At 42.3% G+C, this 20,686-nt stretch overlaps 1 protein-coding gene and 1 long non-coding RNA gene across 6 annotated transcripts in view; one reads left to right on the top strand and one right to left on the bottom strand.

Annotated features, from left to right (window-relative positions):
- Positions 1-2,556: 2,556 nt before the first annotated feature.
- Positions 2,557-18,321, bottom strand: DUT (deoxyuridine triphosphatase). 2 transcript variants are annotated; one of them, XM_062205859.1, is made up of 7 exons: positions 18,204-18,321; positions 16,707-16,845; positions 12,302-12,393; positions 9,899-9,943; positions 3,205-3,279; positions 2,996-3,066; positions 2,557-2,681 (listed from the first exon to the last, which is right to left on the bottom strand). In XM_062205859.1, exons 1-7 carry the CDS (start codon positions 18,304-18,306, stop codon positions 2,625-2,627), a joined length of 582 nt encoding a protein of 193 aa, XP_062061843.1. In that variant the 5' UTR covers positions 18,307-18,321; the 3' UTR covers positions 2,557-2,624. The 2 variants fall into 2 exon arrangements, with proteins under 2 accessions (XP_062061843.1, XP_062061842.1); XM_062205858.1 differs by lacking the exon at positions 18,204-18,321 and adding an exon at positions 17,405-17,770.
- Positions 17,480-20,686, top strand: part of LOC133770147 (uncharacterized) — a 122,845-nt gene continuing 119,638 nt past the window's right edge. For all 4 annotated transcript variants that reach the window (XR_009867314.1, XR_009867312.1, XR_009867311.1 and 1 more), the window contains exon 1: positions 17,480-17,616. This is a non-coding gene — a long non-coding RNA (uncharacterized LOC133770147). The remainder of the gene's footprint in view (positions 17,617-20,686) is intronic.

The raw sequence follows: 20,686 nt of genomic DNA, 5'->3' as shown, positions 1-20,686 counted from the left end.
TCATGAATTTTAGGAAAGTTCTAAGTCTGCCCTTATGCTACCTACCATCTTCCTATAGATTAAATCCCATGTTCTAGTTCCAACCCCTTGTGTCAGTAAGGCTAATTCCTTTTCTGAGTCTTTAAAAATCTAAGAATATTACCTCACCAAAGGGGACCTTCTCCAGGTGGGGTGGGGGACCCCACCCCACCAGTCATAACCCTCCCTCCCCCAATACATCTCTAAACAAAAACCCGAGGTCTTTAATCTACACCCTCCCCAACCATATATGGTTCCAAGTGTCTAACTTCCAGAGCAACTTCATACATGAGCTTCTCCCTTTAAGCAAAGTGATCAGTTGGAAAGAAATTTTTTTTTCTTTATTTGACAGGTAGAGTTATAGACAGAGAGAGAGACAGAGAGAAAGGTCTTCCTTCCTTTGGTTCACTCCCCCAATGGCCACCACGGCTGGCACTATGCCGATCTGAAGCCAGGCGCTTCTTCCTGGTCTCCCATGCAGGTGCAAGGGCCCAAGCACTTGGGCCATCCTCCACTGCCCTCCCAGGCTACAGCAGAAAGCTGGACTGAAAGAGGAACAACTGGGACTAGAACCCAGTGCCCATACAGGATGCTGGCACCACAGGCGGAAGATTAACCAAGTAATCCATGGCGTCGGCCCCAAGAAATTCTAGGTATATACAAAGGAGAGTAGGACTTCCGTTAAACCATCTCTTCTATTCTATATGGTCTGCCTCTGTCACTTGGAAGAGACTAAAAATGCTGCAAAAAATAAGCTTGAAGCTCTAAGGTACCAAGTTTTCAGCAGTTGCTAGGGTCTGAATAGCAGTTGCCACATCCTCTTAATTCATATGTTGGAAACTCACAACCATACTGCGAAGTGTGGCCTAATGAGAGACAAATGATGAAAGCTCTGCCCTCATAAATGAACTAATGCCCTAATGATGCTTGTGGGAGTGGATTGTCCCTTCTGCGACATGAAGACACAGTAATGAGGTGTTTATCATGAATCAGACAAACCTGCTGCAGTCTTGATCTAACGTGCTCATCCTCCAAAACTATGAGAATAAATTTCTGCTCTTTAGCTAAATATTATGCAAGTTATTAATTGAGTCTACTGTTGTCATCTGAAAAATGAATGTTTTATGTGTTCCCACAGATACGGCATGAGAAAGAAATCAACTGTTATAAAGTGCTTAATGTAGATCCATAAGTGATAACTAACATCCTCACTGTAAAATTAAGACCCTATATCTTGATAGCCACCTAATTCTATTTGTTTTTATTCAACTGTTTGCTTCTATGTATTGGTCAAGGTTCAGCTATACAGAATAGAATCTATTGGCCAGTTTATCAGAAAAGGATTTATCTAAATTTTGAGTACAACAGAAAGAATCTCTACCATGACCCAGTACACACATGCCAGGATAAATATGTATTCCACATAATTTTCACAATACTTGCCGTTTTGACACCTCTCATCCTTTTTCATTTTTTTGAAATCTGATTATGTCTCATTGAGTTGTTTTGCAACTCGCCAAGATTGGGACCTACAGATGGACAATTACATTGCAGGATATTAAATGACCTTGAGGACAGAAGAAACTAACTGTATCCTGTGCTTCCAGGAACTGGCCGGCTAACCAAGAGCTGCCAGCTCCAGACACAACTAACCTGCAGGCATCCTCAAATGATGCCTGGTGAGTCTCAGTGCATGTGAGCAACAAACCCTCAGCGACACCTGAAACTGGTACAAAGGAGTCTGGAAAATACAATAAGGAAACCACACCAGCAGAAAGTTGCAACAGATGTTAATCAAGCTAATCCACAGAATCACTGCCACAGATGCAATGAAATGCTGCCCGTACATGTTCACTCGGCTGTGTACTCTGATAGAATTACATATTATTACATTTATTTCATCCCTGTTAAATTGTGTATTTCCTGGACACACATTATTTTTGCTTCTTGAGTGAGGGGAAATTGTAGAACTACAGCTAGTACAATTTGACCGATGGGGTAAAATTCAGAGGAACAATTCAACTGGAAATTTCCAAGTTATACTTTCACAAATGCACCTTTACTTTATCAACTCAGGTATATCAAAAGATTAATAAATAAAAAGATAAACTGAAGAATTTCTTGTCACCTTCCCTAAGACTCTTAAGATTAAAAACAAGTTTTTTGGATCAATGAAGAGAAAGGAAGAACAAGAAATAACTCCTTTTATTTCTTTCAATTTATGCAATAATTTGTATCTATGAAAAAATTCAAGCAAATTGAACAAAAAGCATTATTAATGATTTATAACAAATATTGATGAAGTGGTATCATCTATTGAATTAAACAATACAAGTTCTTATTATCTGAAACTGATATACATTTTATTTTTACAAGATACTGTTCACATTAGGTCACCACAAAGCAAATTTATATATAACCATCAATTATAGAAAAACATAGGAGAGTGACTCTGTACAGAGGTACTTTTCCTTGATCACAAGGAAGGAGTTTTAGAAGTTAAAGCCATTAAGTTTATAGAAATGCAAACTGCCAAAACATGTTTAACAGAAATTTTATTTTTAAGAAAAAGGTACTTTTTTCATTTTCTATTCTTGGTATAAATTTTAATTCTTTCCAGTAGAACCAAAACCTCCTGAACCTCTTTCAGTGTCATCCAAAACCTGAAAGATAGAAACGTGATAAGCCACACAGCTAATTTCAGAGCTTCTTTTAGTTCTTCTCTTCATCTCCTATGGAAGACTTTCATTCTTATTCTATCAATATCACAGTGTATTTAAATAATTTATTACCCAAAGCAATGCTATATAATAGCTACCTAAAAATATTACAAGAAATTTTAAAACCAAGATTTTAAGTTTGTTTAAAATAGGACTGGTTATACATACTACTTAGTTATAAAGAGCATATTAAATCCTCAAAATTCTATTTTTTTTCTTATATCATTCATTCTCTATTCAGCTTTTATGATACTTACTTGAACTTCTTCTATTTCTGGATAAAAAATCCGTTCACAAATGAGCTGTGCAATTCTGTCACCCTTTTTGACTTCAAAGAAAAACAAAACATTTATTACTGAAATTTTATTGATTCATTTTCTATATCCTGCCTTATTCAATGAGAATTAGAAGACTGTTATTTATAGAAACTCAGAAAATTCAATTAATATTAATGTATTTAACATACCTTCAAACTTTTCTTTGCCAAAATTAAACAATACAACACCAACATTTCCTCTATAATCTTCATCTATGACACCAGCTGAAGGGAAGAAAAATATCCTTATCAGATTATCTCAAAATCATTTTTACATACTTCTGAGATTTTTGTCACTACATTTGAATAAGTGAATGCTGTTTTATGTAAAACCCTGAACTAAGAAATGACATTACTAAAATGTAAAAATGAATTTGGAAAATAGGCCCTAATTTTCCAACCTATCACCCTTATCAGATGGTGAACATTTCCTACATTAAGCTGAAAGCAGCAATTACCATCTCCAACCTACTGTCTACCTATAGCACATTTGCCAGAAAGACCAGGATAAAATTATGATTTGAGTTTTAAAGGTTTTTCCTGGTAGAAGCTTTCTGCTAATATTCAGATTGAAATATGACTGAGTCGTAAATAAAAATGTCAAAAAGCCTCAAGATCTGCAGTGCTGACACAAACAGCAGTCTTGCAAATATCAGAACATTCCATTTTTGTTCATATTCTTTCTCTCCTTTTAAATGGAATCACCATTCATTCTTAAAGCATAATCACTCAGAAAACACTAGCACATAAGTTTAGGAATGAGAACACATTCAGATGTATAATTAGTACCTGTGTAGATTATACACACAGGAGTAGATCCTTGCAGGGGAGAATTAAGCCAGATTCCTGCCATGGTCCTAAGAGCTACACTGACCAGACTTGCTGGCATTTACCTTTGGTCCAAGAATTAAAATGTTTCCATAAACACTGGTATGGATGATATAGGTGTACCAGGCCTTCTCATTTCCCTTTTTTATATTAAGGTCTAATGCACATATCATGTAACTCATCCATTTATAATGTACAATTCAGTGGTTTATAACGTGTTTAAAGTTGTGAAAAAGTTATCACAATCAATTTTAGAACAATTTTGCCACTCCAAAAAAGAAGTCTTCTATTTATTAGCAGTTGCTTCACCATCTTGCCTGCCAATTCTTGTTATGCATAGTAATTCTTTGCTCTAAGTCTGTGCAAGGCTGGACTGGATTCATCTGAACCTACTTGACTATACTCCATGTCACATCTTATTTATGATACCCCACATCAGAGCCTAGGTTCAGTGTCCAGCCCCAACATCCTGACTTCCTGACTCTAGCTTCCTGCTAGTGCAGACCCGAGGGGGCAAGAATGACAACTCAGTAGTTGGGTTTCTGTCACACATTTGAAAGACAGCTGGACTGTGTTCCCAGCTTTGTCCTGGTCAAGTCCCAGCAATTGCAAGCATTAGGGGAATGAATCAGTAGATGGGGGCTCTAGCTCTCTAAAAAAATACCCTTATGAAACAAGAAAAAGTAAAAAAAAAAATTCAGGAATTTAGCTCAGTGCACACTAATGCTGGTTGGCCATACTCCTAATTATTTTAACTGAATATAATTTTTTTTTAGGGCAAGGGTAATTCTAAGTATACCGTTTCATTTTTCTTCTTTTCTGGGGGGAAAAGCAAACTCTTGTTCTAGCTAGGGGAAAAACACTCAGAAAAACCAGTATTTTAGAGTTTTTCCAGCACATTACATTCATTATTAAAAGAGCCTCTGTGCTTTCTGAATGAACTACCAGGAGTAAATAAAATCAAATTTAAGTACTTCTTAAGGGGCTGGCACTGTGGCATAGTGGGTAAAGCTGCTAACTACGTAGTGCTGGCATCCGATATGAGTTCAGGTTCAAGCCCTGGATACTCCACTTCCAATCCAGCTCTGTGCTATGGCATGGGAAAGCAGTGGAAGATAGCCCACTTTTTTTTTTTTTTTTTAAAGATTTATTTATTTGAAAGGCAGAGTTTCAGAGAGGCAGAGGCACAGGGAGAGAAAGGTCTTCCATCTGCTGGTTCACTCCTCAAATGGCCACAACAGCTGGAACTGGGTCAACCCGAAGCCAGGAACCTAGAGCTTCCTACGGGTTTCCCACGTGGGTGCAGGGGCCCAAGCACTTGGGCTATCTTCCACTGCTTTCCCAGGCCATAACAGAGAACTGGATCAGAAGTGGAGCAGCCAGGACTTGAACTGGCACCCAAATGGGATGCTGGCACTGCAGGTGGTAACTTTGCCTATGCCACAGCAATGCCCCCCAACACACACGCACATAGAGATAGAGAGAGAGAGAGAGAGAGACTTCCACCTGACGGTTCACTCCCCAATTGGCCACAACAGCCGGAGCTGTGCCAACCTAAAACCAGGAGCCAGGAGCTTCCTCTGGGTCTCCCACCCCCGTAGGGTGCAGGGGCCCTAAGGACTTGGACCATTTTCCACTGCTTTCCCAGGCCATAGTAGAAAGCTGGATCGGAAGTGGAGCAACCAGGTATCGAACCAGCGCCCATCTGGGATGCTGGCGCTTCAGGCCAGGGCGTTAACCCACTGCGATACAGTGCTGCCCCCCCAATAATAAATCTTAAAAAAAAAGTACTTCTTAAAAGGTTCCTGATGCAACACTTTTATGGGTTTAAATTAAAGCTACATTAATTTTAACAGTGAGGAGAAAGGGTAAGTCTAAAAGTGGGCTGAAAAGCAGCAAAGGCAGTTCATCTCACTGCATGCACTGCAGGAAGGAGTCTATTCTCTTTTAGTTGTACAGCAACAAAATTTCAACCAACTCAAACGATCTTCCTTTTCCCACTGCCTCTTTACCATTAATTTAGCCCTATTTATGCAAAGAATAAAGATGGGGCCAGTTGTTTTCCATATTACCTACATGGAGAAAGTTTTGACTGCAGGAATGATTTAGATCAGCCAAAAAGACCCCTCATATAACATTTGGTTCCATATTAGAACAAATGTCTGCAGAAGGCAATGGAATTAGTAACTTATCTATCTCAAATGAGTTTGAGAAAGACCACGTGAATTGACTAGCTTCTGAACTCTTTTATCTCTATTAGAAAAATTTTAACCACCCAAGCAATATAAATTATACACATAGAGTAAAAGCTATTAATATTTCCTTAGCCACCCTGAGGCAGCCAATATTACAGTGACACCTGGCCTAGCGGTTAAGGTGTTGGTTTGAGCATGGGTATCCCACACTGGAGTGCCTGGGTCTAAGTCCTGGCTCTGCTTCTGACTCCAGCTTATTGCTGATGCACAGCCTGGGAGTCAACAGGTGATGGCTCACGTACATGGCTCCCTGCCACCCATATAGGAGACCCAGATTAAGTTCCTGGCTACCAGCTTCAGCCCGGCCCCATCCTGGATGATGCGGGTATTAGCAGACTGAATCAGCAAATGGGAGCTCTGTCCCCCTCAAATAATTAATTTTTTAAAATGTAAAACATTATAGATATCATTTGGGATAAATTATTCAAATCTTACTTATTCTTTTTAAATACAATATACAGAAATACAATATCATTATTTTTCTGTGACTGTTCTTCAACATATCATTCAGCTTGTTTTCACACATTTCTGCTATAAATAAAGCAGTCCTTTTCATATATCTTTGCACATATACCTTTGTCCTTTTCATTCTTGTCAAATAAGTCCCAAAAGGCATTTTCTTGGATGAAAGGGTGTATTTCCAATTTTAAAGGCTATTGCTAGGTAGTTTGCAAAAAAGGTACAGCCATTCAAATTTCCAACATCAATATTTAAGAATACTCATTTCCAATTCCAATTCCAGATGGTAGTAATCTTTTAAATTCTGGCCAATATGACAAATGGCATCTCATTATTTTGTTTGCATTCCCTGAACTAGTGACACTGATTTTTTACCTTGTGTGTTTACTGTACATTTGCATATCCTTTACTATATTTTAGGATTTTTTTCTTGTCCTTTTTCATATGAAATGCAAAGATTTCTATTTTCTTACTTTATGGTATCTTGTACTACACAAAAGCACTTTATTTTATAAAGTTCTCTGCAAAGTAGTCCTATCAGGATTACTCAAATGGTTGGGTATCATGAATTCTGTAGAGTTGGGTGATCTACTAAGATTTTATGCTTGGGACACAAAAATGTGGAAAAGCCTTTAACTCACTAAAAGAAATGAAGTCATTTGAAGTCAATGAAAATGCATGGGGGGAAAAAAGCCCTCAAAATTCTCTTTTAGCATGAATGCCAATGGTATAAAAAAATTCAATAGTTCCAAGCTCATTTGCTACCCAACTGCCACTTAACCTTGAAGGAAAACCTAAGATTTATTCTTTCTTAGAATATGGATATAAGCACCAGGGATATTTCTCTTCATGAGAAAGCCGAAAGTATCTTGAAGTTATCACTGGAAAAATCATGCATTGGAACTGGCAGAGTGATTAACTGACTTCAGGCAAGAGTTTTACTGTGTCAAGACTTTGGCATGTCATTTGCTGGAAACCTTTAGCGAAAACCATCCACACCTACCAGATGTGAATTCTGAACAGAATCCTGCATACTCAACTTTTTCCCTTTGACCCTATTTACAGCCTGGGTTTTCTAACAGTATCTCTCTTCAGAAATAAAACCTGTTGCCAACTATGATAAACTTGTGCCTGAGAGACATTTTTAAGATGCTCTGTGTCTAAGAACACACCACAGTGTGATTTTATGAAATAGCACCATACTAACCACCAGGCAAACTAACTTTCTATTCCTTTTACATGAACCTTTTCCCTCCCAGAGGACTGTTTCAAAAACAGCAAAAATCTGTGAGGAAAAAAAAAGTTTCCATGTTAAAAAAAAATCTGTGAGGTCCTAAGGGGTAGAAATTGTAACTACACAGTCTAATACGTGCCCAGCGCCGTTAGATGCTTTATATAAATTATTGTTTAATCTTTCCTCTCAGAGGGAGGCACACTAATTCCTTTGTACAGATGAGGAAACTGAGGCTCAGAAAAGTTTAACTGCTAGGTAATTAGTCCTCAATCTCTTTGCAACTCTTTGAAATCTCCTTAAAAATACAAATAATCTTTTACATACTAAAATTTTCATCCCAAATGACCATACCTACTAGTAAATGTACTTCTGACAATCAATGAGCTGAACTTATGAGGGAATCCTCAATCAGAGTGGGTTGCCAAAGTGAAGTCTTGCTATGCAAAACTCAGTCCCAGAACTATGGGCTCCTGTCTTACCCCACAGCACCACCTAGTGCCACCAAGGCTTTCCAAAATGTTACACTAAAAAGTAGGTCTTGAGAGGGCCAGGTTTTAGCACTGGGGCTTAGCTCATGAAATGGCACAGTGAGCTAATTCAGTACAGAGCTGGAGATAGAACAGGGCAATGTGTAGCATTAAAGTGCAGAAGAAAAGAACAAGGGGGTTGGAATTAAATGGAAGGAGACTCCTCCAGTTCTTTTTTTTTCTTTAAAGATTTATTAATTTGACAGTTAAAAGAGGCAGAAGGACACACACAAACAAACACACACACACACAGAGAAGAGATATTAATTTTCCATCTGCTGGTTGACTCTCCAAATGGCCACACATTAGTAGAGTTGGATTGTAAGTGGAGCAGATGGGACAAGAACCAGTATCCAAAAGGGAAGCCAACATCGCAGGCAGCAGCTTAACCCACTAAGGCAAAACATTAGCCAGGAGACTACAGTTTTAAAGACATATCATCTTTGCTCATCTGTTAAAAGTCTCAATAAACTAACTGTTAAAATAGTTGGAGTAAAAGTCTAGTACACCCAGTTACCTGAGGGCTGGAAGATGTAACATTAAGTGAAGTTCTCACTACTCATGAGGATAGAGAAAATCAGGTTGAGTATCTACCAATGGAAGAAGCAATCTCAAGCCAGGAAGCTCTATCAAGAGGGTGAAAATGTCCTTATCATGAGGGGGTAGTTAAAAATTCTATATCAAGAGTGTCTAGCAGAGGCCCTGGGGCTTCTTCATGATGGAGCCATTTGGGCAAGTTAACTTTGGGAGACAAGAAACTGGTGCCACTGAGGACTCTCTTGGCAAGAAACTTAAAAACAGTGTTTTCTCTTCTGCCTCCAAGGAAAGTTTCTCTTAAATTTTGCAAACATGGATGGCCTCTCTCACAGCAGTAAGAAAATTCTGAGGAGACAGTCTTGAGGCTGTTGTGGTGTAGCAGGTGAAGCTGCTACCTGCAATGCCGGCATCTCATATGTGCATCAGTCTTAGCTCTACTTCTAATCCTGGGAAAAGCAGCAGAAGATGGCCCAAGTGTTTGGGTCCCTACGACCTACATGGAAGGCCTGGAAGAAGCTACTGGCTTCAGCCTGGCTCCACTCCTGCTGCTTCAGCCATATGGGGAAGGAACCAACAGATGGAAGATTTATTCAAATAATCTTAAAAAAAAAAAAAAAGATATTTCTGCATTTCTACAAACTTTTATTTAAAAAATTAAACTATTTAAGTAAAATATAATTGCTCAAAATAATCATACAAAAGCTTTTCCTCTAAGAATAATCATTTTTGGACTGAATACAGATTATCACTAAAACAAGCAAAACTCCAGATAGTGCCCAGTTAGCCTATTAGTAAAATAACATGCATTTTATATAATGGTCATTGAAAAATTAGACTCAGTATTTTAAACTATGTCCAATTGTTCATTACTTCAGGTGTAGAAATTTCTAGCGGCAAGACAACAAAAATTCATTTTCTTTTCTTGAAAACAAAATCGGTCATTTGAAAATGTACATTTTCAGCAAATACAAACATTTACAGAATAAGAAAAGGAAATACATTACCTCCCACATCTATGAAGTATTTTGCAGCCAAGCCAGAACGTGGAGCTGAAAAACAAGAGACACTGACTTTTCAAAGTGGGGAGGGCAGCACAGTGTAATTGACGAAATTTAAGCAGATCACTCTCCTCTAATAACTATTTTCATCTTAATTTTAGCAGATGGCTCTGAATAAAAATATTTATCATACTATACTCATATTACCAAGGTTGAAAAGATTAATTTAGAGAAATCCAGCAAAGTTTCCACTCAAAACCAACTCCCACATAACTTTAGTCAACTGAGGATTTGTAGTGTTATAGACCTGGGAGACGGATGACTACAATGCACAGAAAGAAGAGCAAGTAGGGAAGCCTAGAGAGGTATTCAAAGTCTGGCCGAACAGGAGAAGAAAGGGCACTGCAGCTGGCAGGGACACAGGACTGAGGAAGAGGACTGTTGTTTTAGGATGGGAGTCCTGAATGTGTGTAAGATAGGTAGGAACAAGAATGGCCTGGGTGGTAGGTGGGTACCTAATCAAACAGTAGCAGAGCTTAGCCTGGAACCTGAGACTCTCACTCATGATTCAGATGCAAAAAACATGCCTCTATATAACACATGCCAGCATGAAACACATGGACCACAGCAAGATAAAAAGCCTAATAGCAATCAAGTAAAATGCCCAAAATTAAGTATCAAAACCTCAACTCCAGTTTATTTTATTCTTAAAATTAAAACATAAAAGGAAAAGCTTACATTTATGCCTTATACTTGTTGACTTAAGTATCAGGTTTATCATTCCTTACAGTAATTTCTAGTATTTTATTTCAGAATAATTTAAATAGGCACTCTGTCAATAAATGCCACCTCTTTCTACTCTGATCCATTTCCTGACTCCCCCCCCCCCCCAAAAAAAAAAAAAACTCAAAAAATACCCAACCATGGCAAAAAGGAGATGAGAGAACCTGTCTTATTCTCCTTTTAAGGGCTGATGTATTACCAGTTCTCCCATTCATGGTTAACAGAACAGGGATTGGTAATCTACCACCATTCTACATAGAGGCTCTCTATTTTATTTATTCTTCTATTTTTACTCTGAAGTTAGTTAAAAGTATGATCTTAAGTTTTAAAGGGCCAGTGTTGTGGTATAACAGGTAAAGCCACCACTTGCCATCTGGGAAGTGAACCAGCAGAAGGAAGATCTCTCTTTCTCTCTCTCTCCTTCTCTTTCTGTAACTGACTTTCAAATAAATAAATCTTAAAAAAAAAAAAAAAAAGGAGTTTTGAACTTTGGTGACAAGTAACCTGCTACAGAGAAAAATCAAACCTACTGACTTTCATTCCATTTCTAGTTTCTCCCAACGAGGCATTTCCTTTAGAACACTGTAGACTTTCTCTTAGCCTAGTCACAGGGAAAGGTAGCAAAAAAAAAGAAAAGGTTTAATTGAAAGATACACTCTAAGAAAACCGGTCAGAAGTTTGATCCTCATAATATAAAATGTCATTTACCATTATCCTAAACCCTTCTCTATTTTCTTGAACAACATATAGCAGCCACTCTCATCACTATCTTCACAAAATCTAGCTTCTAAGCAATCTGATTCTTGTTTTAGGACACCCACAATCTATATTGGAGAGCTTGGGTTCTAGTCTCAGCTCCATTTCTGACCAGCTTCCTGCTGACCTGCACCCTGGGAGGCAGCAGGTGATGGCTTAAGTAATTGAGTCCACTGCTGCCACCTACATGAAAGACTCAGAATGACTTCCTGACTCCCGGGTTTGGTCTGGCCCATTTCCAGCTACTGCAAGCATTTAGGGAATGAACCAGCTCTCTGTCTCTGTCTGCCTTTCAAATAAAATAAAGTAAAATAAAAAGACATAGAGAAGATAAAAGGGCAGGGTCGGCGCTGTGGCACACTAGGTTAATCCTCCCCCTGCAGCACCAGCATCCTATATGGGCACCAGTTCTAGTCCCGGTTGCTCTTCTTCCAGCCCAGCTCTCTGCTGTGGCCCGGGGAAGGCAGTGGAGGATGGCCCAAGTGCTTGGGCCCCTGTACCCGAATGGAAGACCAGGAGGAAGCACCTGGCTCCTGGCTTTGGATGAGCGCAGCTCCAGCCGTTGTGGCCATTTGGGGAGTGAACCAGCGGAAGGAAGACCTTTCTCTTTGTCTCTCTCACTGTCTGTAACTCTACCTGTCAAATAAATAAATAAAATCTTAAAAAAAAATAAAAGGGCAAAAAGAGAGACAGAAGCAGATATGATATGTAAACAAAAGTTTTCAAATGGCTCTACTGCCATGAGATGGTACTTCTGAATTTCAGGATACAACCCAAGCAATACCCCTTTTTACTTAACAAAACTTACAGGAAAGACCACATCACAAAGGAAGAACTTGACAAAATTTACCTGCTCCTTAAATTACATACCTATTCTTCCATAGCATCCAGAAGGAAGAGCTATCTGAATGTCCGTTTTCACAATGGCTTTCTCCATAGGTGGTACTGTATAATCATAAGCACTAAGAAGGTATCGAAAGAAAAGAACAGGTATTTACTTACAATTGTTTTTACATTCTTTCCTTGTGACCAAGCACAGAAATGCTTTAAATATATTTCATAAAATAATTCATACAATCTTCTTTTATCTTGCTATGATGAATTTCAAATTCTTTTTAAAAAAGTTTATAAGGCAGAAATTTTCCTTTTGCTTATTACTAAATTGACGATAGCTTAGATATAATTCTCTGTGAATTTATTTTAGTGGAGAGAAGAGATGTCAACATTGTAAATGTCTTCACCCCTGAACAAAATGCCACTGGGAGACTTGACAACTGACATACGTATCAGCATGAGAAAAGGCATATGCTTCATTAAAACAGGAAAATGAAGAACCAACCAAGGAAAAACAGCAAATAATAGCAGACACTAAGTCTTCATTAGACACCAGGTAGTTCTAAACTCACAATATTCTCACAACAACCCTCTATCTGATTAGGGAAAACATGCAGAAGTAGAAAATGGGTGAACAAAATGGGGAACAGGTAGGTGGGAACAGTATTGGAGTTGCATTATATTTGTTCTGCTTGGCTTGGTAGTTCACCAAGTTCACCACGCTGTGCCATGGACTTCACTGGCTGAGGGACAGAGCTGATTATTCTGGAGATGGCCACTACTGAGAAACTGATTCAAAGTCCAGCCACCAAATGCCGCTACTATTGCTACTACTGTCATACCTTCATCCATAAAAATTCAAGAAATTTTACAATGAGAAGTGGAAGTTACTTTGGAGACTTTAATTAAATCTGTTAAGGTATTACTATATTTAATATATAGATTATATTGAAATTTCCTCTTTAAATAGCTAAGCCCTGATTTACTAAAGGGCTAGGTTATTTCCACGACAATTGTAGTATACAGAAAGTCATTTATATGCATTAGGTGGATGCTTAAAGTATTTTAAATCAGTCTCCCGTAGGACTCACAACAGTGCCCAGATATACACTTGGGAAGGATCTAGTCAAACGATTATCACTCTACTTTTACCCATTAAAATTAAGAGACTACACTACGCTGCTTTGGGCTATGGCAGTCTACACATCTCACTTCTCTTTTTCATTCCTCTCTCTGACACTGCCATCATGCACTCCTTTCTCCCCTTCTCCTGTACTCATACCACAAATTCTCACATCTAATTACTTGGAATGCCCTAAAAATCAATCCAAATGCTTGAAATTTAGTCACAGAACAAACACCACCTCCCTCCCACCATCCCTTTTCAACTATGAACCAAGCACAGTCAAAAACAAAAACCCACTAAATTCAGGGTAAAAAAAAAAAAAAATTTCTATGACATTCGAGCCCTGGGGCAAATAAATTCACACCTTCATATTCTCCTTTATCTGCAAAAAGGAACACTCATCTAATTCAAGATTCTCATGAGGATATAAAATAGTATAAGGGAAAGTTTTTCGTACAGGCAAAAGGGGCTGAACAAATGAAAGGGTGTGCCTGGCGTCCCTGCTTCTCATAGTCGGGCCCTTACTGCGGTGGGTGCATCTAGAACCAAGCCTTGCAGGCAGGTAGCAGCAGCATTCATTCACCTCCTGAGACGGGTTCTCAGCGTACTAGAAGCCAGTCTCCCATCTTGGCTTTCCTCTCTAATGCGCACAGTGTCAGCCTCAGGCCACGCTTTGAGGGCCAACATGGACCCTTTTCATCTCCATCTTCCACTGGAGAGGGGCATAATCAGTGCCCAAATAAAAACCCATCCCGGTAGACACGTCATACATGTCCCTATTTTTTTTTTTTATTTTTATTTATTTATTTATTTTGACAGGCACAGTGGATAGTGAGAGAGAGAAAAAGGTCTTCCTTTTTGCCGTTGGTTCACCCTCCAATGGCCGCTGCGGCCAGCGCATCTCGCTGATCCGAAGCCAGGAGCCAGGTCTCCCAAGCGAGTGCAGGGCCCAAGGACTTGGGCCATCCTCCACTGCCTTCCCAGGCCATAGCAGAGAGCTGGCCTGGAAGAGGAGCAACCGGGACAGAATCCGGCGCCCCAACCGGGACTAGAACCCGGTGTGCCGGCGCCGCAAGGCGGAGGATTAGCCTGTTAAGCCACGGCGCCGGCCACATGTCCCTATTTACCATTCTACACGCTGCAGCCGAATCCCTATGGAATTCCCACTAAAGCCAAAAGTTGACGTTTTGCAACATAGAAATGTCAGTTTATCTTGGTCACTTTTTCGGCGCACGTTTCCAGCTAAATGCAAGCTGACTCGACTTCGCGCTCTCTGCACCATCTCGTGGGGGGGGGGGGGGTGGTAGTGAAGTAGGCAGGTGTACCGTAGTAGGCCAGACCTACAAGATGGGACCCTGGAAAATCCAGATGCCAAATGGTTTACTGATGGCAGCAGCTATATGAAGGAAGGAGTTAGAGAGGCAGACAACAGAAGCCCAAGCACTACCATACAATACTTTAGCCCAAAAAGGCGGAGCTTATTGCATTGACTAAGACTTTACAATTGGGAAAAGGTCAGCAAGTTAATATAGATAGATCGATAGGTAGATAGATGGATTCCAGATATACTTTACTTGTGTTAATGCACACGCAGGATTCTGAAAAGAGAGGGGCTTACTGACCCCTGTTAAATATGGAAAAGAGATACTGGCTCTACTTCAGGCAGTACTGGAGCTTTTAGAGGTGGCTGTCATCCACTGCAAGGGACATCAGAAGGGAGATAATTATGTTAACCAGAGAAATGCATTAGCAGACAGCTACACAAGAAAGTTTGAAAAGGGCCCTTATACCTCAATCTGTGGAAGTCGTTAAGGAACTGCACTATACGGAGCCTGAGTTGAATGGGCCCAACAGCGAGGCTATACTAAAAATGCAAATGGATGGTGGATGCTAAATCATAATTATGCTACCAATGGCCACTCAATGGAAAATTATAAAGGAGATACACAACTCTACCCACTTGGGAAGAGATACCTTAGTACAACTGGTCTCCCGAGCTTTTGGAGGAAAGGGACTAAATACAGTCATAAAGGAAATGACTCGCTCTTGGCCACTGTGTTTACAGAATAACCCTCCCCATGTAAGGCCACCTCCCCTGTTGACTCCTGTGCAGAGGAGGGGAACAGACAGGTGTAGATGGCAGGTTGATTTTACCAATATGCTCCCAATTAGTAATTATAGGTACCTCCTAGTCTTTATTGTTACTCTTACAGGATGGATGGAGGCCTTTTCAACCCGAACGGAGAAAGCACACAAGGTGCTTAAAGCCATGTTAAAAGACATCGTGCCACGCTCTGGACTCCCACGGTCACTCCAGAGTTACAATGGACCTTCATTTATATCTAAAATAACCCAGCAAAACCCGGCAACTTCTGAAAATAATGATGACCATGCAGGAGACAGTGAGGATGGCAGTGACTAAAAGAGATCCAGCTCGTGAAGTGAACTCATTAGATGAGATAGGCAGAGACTCCCAGACCGAGAACAGGCAGGGTCTGTGCCCCTAATCAGCAGGAAGTAGCTACAGAAGATGGAGACTCAACGCCCATCAACATCCCCTCAAGATTAAGGTCTGGAGTCTCTGAGGGGGGAATGAAGTAGGCAGGCATACAGGTTGGAGTTGATCGGATTTGTGAACTGGAAGACCACGCCCCTGTGTGACCTCATGCTCCTACCTGATGCCTTTGCCATGCCCTTGTGTGGCCTCATTCCCCTACCTGGCCGTACTGGGGTGCCCACCAGCCAATCAGGTTAACTGACCACTCCCCTTTGGAGTGGGTTAAAAGCCTGGGGCACAGTGTGCCCAGCCTGCTCTTTTTCCCTGGCGTCTTGCTAGGAAGGGGCTTGCTGTAGCCCCACGCCTCCAGGGCACATGGCCTTCGGGCCATGTGCTCTGGGCTTCCTGGCCTAGATGCTCTTCCACGTGGCTGGTTCCTGGTGCTCGGTATGAACCCCTAATTACCTCTTTCTCTTAAATAAAGCTCTTACTCTCCTATGCACCTTTCTTACTAAATAAAAGCTTAAAACATACCATGCTGCCTCGTTTATCTGTGCAGGTATTTAGAATTCTTCTCTAAATATTAGGCAAGGACCCTCTTGGGCTTATTAATATCGGGGATTTAATAAGCCCGTGGTGAAATCGTATGGCACCCCAAATTCTGGTAGTACATGTGGCACCTGTCTAGTATTTCTATGGAACTTTAAGGGGCCACATTTTAGTGTGAATTTTAGGGGGTCTTGTCTGATTTCAGTAGTAGAGAGAGCGGGGACACATGGTGCGGCCCTTCCCAGCCTTCTCCCCGGGCCGGCACCCACCTGTACAGGTCGTAGCCCGCGGCCCGCGCAGACCCCCGGGTCGGGGCCGTGGCGTGCTCCGAAAGGCGGGAAAAGCGCAGCCGCATGGTCCCCTCCTCCGCAGCCCGGGCCCGCTTGCTGGGGGAGATGGCCGGTGTCTCTTCAGAGCAGGGCATGGCAGCGTGACGGCGCGAGCGACAGCAGACGCGGGAAAGGGGTGAGGGTGGGGGACAACAGAGCACAGAATGAGCTCAGCCCGGGAGACCACCACAAACTCTTTTAAAAGCTTCCCGCCAGTTCTCTCCCGCCCCGCCCCACCTCCCGGACGAGCCCACAGCTCCGGCGGAGAGGGGTGGCGAGGTTCAAATTTTAGGCTGGGAGGCCGTCTCTCTGACCAGGTTTGGGTTTGGAAACGATGGAGCCTCTTAAAACTTTACGAACTCAAATCGTGGCCCCAGACCTATGGAGATGGCTTCCGCCGTGTCGTCCGCAGGAGACCGACAACGACCCCTACCCTCCCACCTAGAGATGGAATGGACTCGCTCTCCTGCGTAATAAGGCCCAGCGTTCTCCCGGTCCCCCTACTGGCACACGCCAGGGGCCTTCCTGCCCGTGTCGCGCGCGGTCCCCTCCCTGGCCCCCGGCAGGGCCGGTGGCGCGGCCCCCCAGCCTCCCCACGCCTTAGAAAGCGAGCGCTTGCAGCCCGGCCCCGGCTTTACCGGCTCCGCTGCAGCCTCGGCTCCGGCGGGCAGCGCTGGACAGCAGCCGGCGCTGCGTGGCGGGGCCGAGGGGCGGGCCAGGCCCGGAGAGTCCCGCGCCCTCAGGTCGCAGCCGAGCGTGCCGTGCGTCCGCAAACCCCACGCGGAGCAAAGACGGAAGGAAACGAGAGCGGGACGCGGGACGCCGGAGCAGGGCAGTCATTTCCTCAGAGGTTCGCGCTGGTTGGTGGTCGGCGCCCGCGGACGCGCGCCAGGCCGTGCGCCCTACACGCGTCCGGGGCTCCTGACCTCGGAAGTAGTAACCGCCTCTGAAGGGAGGCGGCGCGTTGGTAGCCTCCGGCTGGCGCAGGCCCCCGGGGGGGACCCCGCATCCGGCCCTCAGCGTCTTCAGTCCCTGGGCCGCCTCCCGCCCGAGCCCCTCACCGTGGTCTCGCGCCGTCTGAGGCTGGGACCGGGGGGCCCTGCTCCTCGGCTGACTTACCCGGGGCGGCGGCGGCGGCGCCCGTGGCCATGGCTCCCAGGGCTCTGATCCCTGGGGCGCTCACCGCGCATCAGAGTGCCCGCCCGCGGCGGTCCCTGCGCCCCGGACCGCTGCCGAGGCTGCGCGCCCGATTTCCTGGCAGTTCCGAGGGCCCAGGACGCTGTGCTGTTTACTGGTACAGGAGGGAGGGGGAGAGTGGTCCGCAAGGGTAGCGGTGTCGAACTCTTGGCACTGAGGTGCCGCCTGACCCAGCAGAAGCGCAGAGCGGGAGTCCCGTGTCTGGGTCTCGAACACAGATCCTGGGCCACGGTGGTTTACCTTGCAGTGGGGTGGATACAGAAGTGTCTAGATCATCGTAAAGCCACTTTTTTCCTGGGATCCACACGTCCCCGGTTATCTCCAGAACGGACTGCACAATCATGCACTTTACTTTTCAAAATAAGTAGGCGCTACAGGGCAGTTTTCAGAGAAGTGCCCGGTAAAACTGTTAGCCAAGAGGGACGTTGTCAGCCTTCGCTACTGTGCCTTCCCTTGCAGGCCCTGCCTTCTCGATCTCCTTTTCTCTTAAATGTTGGAATACCTGTGAATGAGGCTATGGAACACACTGTTGGCACTCTTCCCGTGGCTGGAAATATTATTTATACGCTGATAACTGCTCCAAGTTAGACCTGTAGCAACCTGCTATTTCCCCAGCCTCTTGAGTCATCCTCCGGCCCAGCACTGGTGCTTCTGGGCGCGGTGCTTTTCTAGGGATTTCTAGACCCGCTAGATGTTGCTCCCTCGCTTTTCACTTTATGTCTTTCAAATCTTAATTCAGTCTTTCTGAAATAGCTGCCCTGTCTCCTCATTACTACTATTTTCTACCCTATTAACTAGGTTTTTTCTGTTTATACCACTTGATACTCAGTGTTTCTTTGGGTTTATTTTCTTGTTCTTTGTCTATGTACTGGAGTTGATAAAAGCGCCTCAAAAAAGGATGGTACTGTCTTCTCTCCGCTTTGTATACTTGGTGTCTAGTTTAGTATCTTGCTCAGACTGATATAATGTTTGAGGCATGAGTGAATGATAGTGATCTATCAAACCCCACTTGCGGTCTTTAGTCTCTTAATTTTAAGCAAAGATTTCCTCCATATAATACTTTTTTTTTTAAATAAGGTTTATTTATTTGAAAGAGTTACACAGTAAGGAGAGACAGAGAGATAAAGGGAGCAAGGTCCTCCATCCGCTGGTTCACTCCCCAATTGGCTGCAATGGCCAGAACTGTGCTGATCCAAAGCCAGGAACCTGGATCCTTCTCTGGGCTCACCACGTGGGTACAGGGGCCCAAGGATTTGAGCCATCCTCTATTGCTTTCCCAGGCCAGAGCAGAGAGCTGGATCGGAAGTGGAGCAGCCGGGACTCGAACCAGCGCCCATATGGGATGACCGCCAGCTACTCTAGGACTCCAACTGGCACTCATATGAGAAGCCGGCATGGCAGGCTGTGGTTTCACCCACTATGCCACAGTGCTAGCCCTCATACAATACTTTTTAAAAGGTCTACAATGAAAAAAAGCATTACTACCCACATCCCTCCACAACTTCCTCCTCCCCAAGTCACTTCCCAGGAGCAACACTTCCAGTTCTTGACTCTGGACTGAAAGATACCTCCCTGTTTCTGGATTACATGCTGCCATTTTTAAATTTTTTTGATACCATAAATTTTCTTCTGAATTAGAATAGTTGAGGATTGAAGTCTCTTACCCTTTCTCCTTCCCATCTACCATATAAGGATGTTCTCAGCAGTTAATATTTACTTCTTCATGACTCCATCAATATCATTTATTGCCAAGACAAGTAATAATATTATTTCATTTTTTTATATCTGTCCTCCTCAAGTTAATAATCACCCTGTTTTTCCTTGTCTTTTTGTTGGTGGTGTACTTAGTTTACCTACATAGCATCAAATGAGGCATCTAAACACATCAAATACCTGCAAGTTCTATTTCCCCCTAGAACCTTTCTCCAGCCTCCAGTCCTCCCTCTTCTATTTTTTTTTCTCTAGTCTGTGCTAGTGGCTGTAAGTCCTGCTGAATAGCTGTCATCCAGGCACTTCATTCCCTTTACCTCTCTTGTACTAGAGCCTTGTTTTTATGGATTAGTATCTTCCTCTTAGTTTACTCCCTTGTTTTGCTGAAGTACTTTCTCTAGTAATTTACTACAAAAGTGCAGGGGAAATAAATTGAGCCCTTCTCCTAAAATGTTATGATTGTAATGACTTCCTTTTCCTTCATTCATGAAACGTCCTTACAATCAGCAGTGGCCTCTGCCCTCTCTTATCTCTTATAACACTGGTATATCATCATTTGCCACTTAGCCATAGATACCCATTATGTAATCTTATGTTATATGCATTTTATCTTTTACATTAGTAAGAGTCATAAACTAATGAATCTCTTAAAGTACTTACTTCAATGTTTGATATAAAATATTTGACATAATACCTAGCACCAAGAAAGTATTCTGCTATATCTTCTGTTAATCTGGATACAGAAAGTGTTTGTTTATTGTTGTCACCTTTCATCAGGTTATTAAAAAGGCTGTAATCTTTCTAGAAGACAGTAACAGGTTAGCACTGGAGCCAGTAAGCTTTTAATGGAACATTATGACAATAAAATAATTTGATATGAACATACTAATTAAATCCTGGATAGTGCAGTTAATAATACCTAGAGATGTTCCAACTGTAGTTTATTTCATGTTGTCTTTTTTTCTAAAAAAAAAAAAATTTATTTATTTATTTGAAAGTCAGTGTTACACAGA

This window comes from Lepus europaeus, chromosome 11 (genome assembly GCF_033115175.1).
Source record: "Lepus europaeus isolate LE1 chromosome 11, mLepTim1.pri, whole genome shotgun sequence".
NCBI lineage: Eukaryota > Metazoa > Chordata > Mammalia > Lagomorpha > Leporidae > Lepus > Lepus europaeus.
The sequence above is the reverse complement of the archived record's forward strand: the minus strand, read 5'-3'. Positions and strand labels throughout refer to the sequence as shown.